This window comes from Eurypyga helias, unplaced genomic scaffold (genome assembly GCF_000690775.1).
Source record: "Eurypyga helias isolate BGI_N326 unplaced genomic scaffold, ASM69077v1 scaffold20423, whole genome shotgun sequence".
NCBI lineage: Eukaryota > Metazoa > Chordata > Aves > Eurypygiformes > Eurypygidae > Eurypyga > Eurypyga helias.
The window spans coordinates 1-740 of NW_010242098.1; the positions used below are offsets into that span (position 1 = coordinate 1).

General features: G+C 61.2%; 1 protein-coding gene across 1 annotated transcript; it reads left to right on the forward strand.

Annotated features, from left to right (window-relative positions):
* Nucleotides 1-48: 48 nt before the first annotated feature.
* Nucleotides 49-501, forward strand: LOC104507635 (2',3'-cyclic-nucleotide 3'-phosphodiesterase-like; the record flags this gene model as incomplete). Its single annotated transcript, XM_010148979.1, has 1 exon — nt 49-501. A coding segment is annotated over one exon (453 nt), but the record flags the coding sequence as incomplete, so codon positions are not given.
* Between the last annotated feature and the right edge of the window lie 239 nt (nt 502-740).

Genomic DNA, 740 nt, shown 5'->3' on the forward strand with positions numbered 1-740 from the left:
CCCCCCGGCCCGGTTAACGCCGTGCCCGCGCTTCTCTCCCTCTCCCAGGCCGTGAAGGCGTCCTACGGCAAAGGCTTCACCTTGTCCGTTTCTGCGCTGTTCGTCACCACAAAAACTGTCGGCGCCCGCGTGGAGCTGAGCGAACAGCAGCTGCTGCTCTGGCCGGGGGACGCCGACAAGATCCTGCCCACCGACACCCTCCCGAGGGGCAGCCGGGCCCACATCACCCTCGGCTGCGCCAACGGCGTCGAGGCGGTCCAGACCGGGCTCGACCTGCTGGAGTTTGTGAAACTGGAAAAGGCGGGGAACAAGGGGGATGAAGTGGGGGAGATTGGCGGAGGGAAGCTGCTGTATTTTGATAACGGTATGTGGATGCTCGTCCTTTCTAAGAGGATGGATGTGAGGGCGATGTTCTCGGGTTACTATGGCAAAGGGAAGCTCGTGCCCACGCAGAGCACCAACAAACGGGGCTCAGCCTTCAGCTCCTGCACCGTCGTCTAGGCGCCCGGCAGGGCAGCCGGCTGGTTTTAAAAGGAAGTAACTCCTGTAACCTTTAAAGTGTGAAGAGAAGTAGTTCTGCTGTTACTAAAGCCCTTTTGCCGCCCCCAGCACGAAGCCTCCCCGGGGGGAGTTGACTGGCCTCAAGGAGGAAGAAAACAAGCAACTCTCGACTGACGCTCCCCCGTAACCGTGTCCGTGACGCACGGCCGAGCGCGTCCGAGTTTTGGGGAGAACGAGCC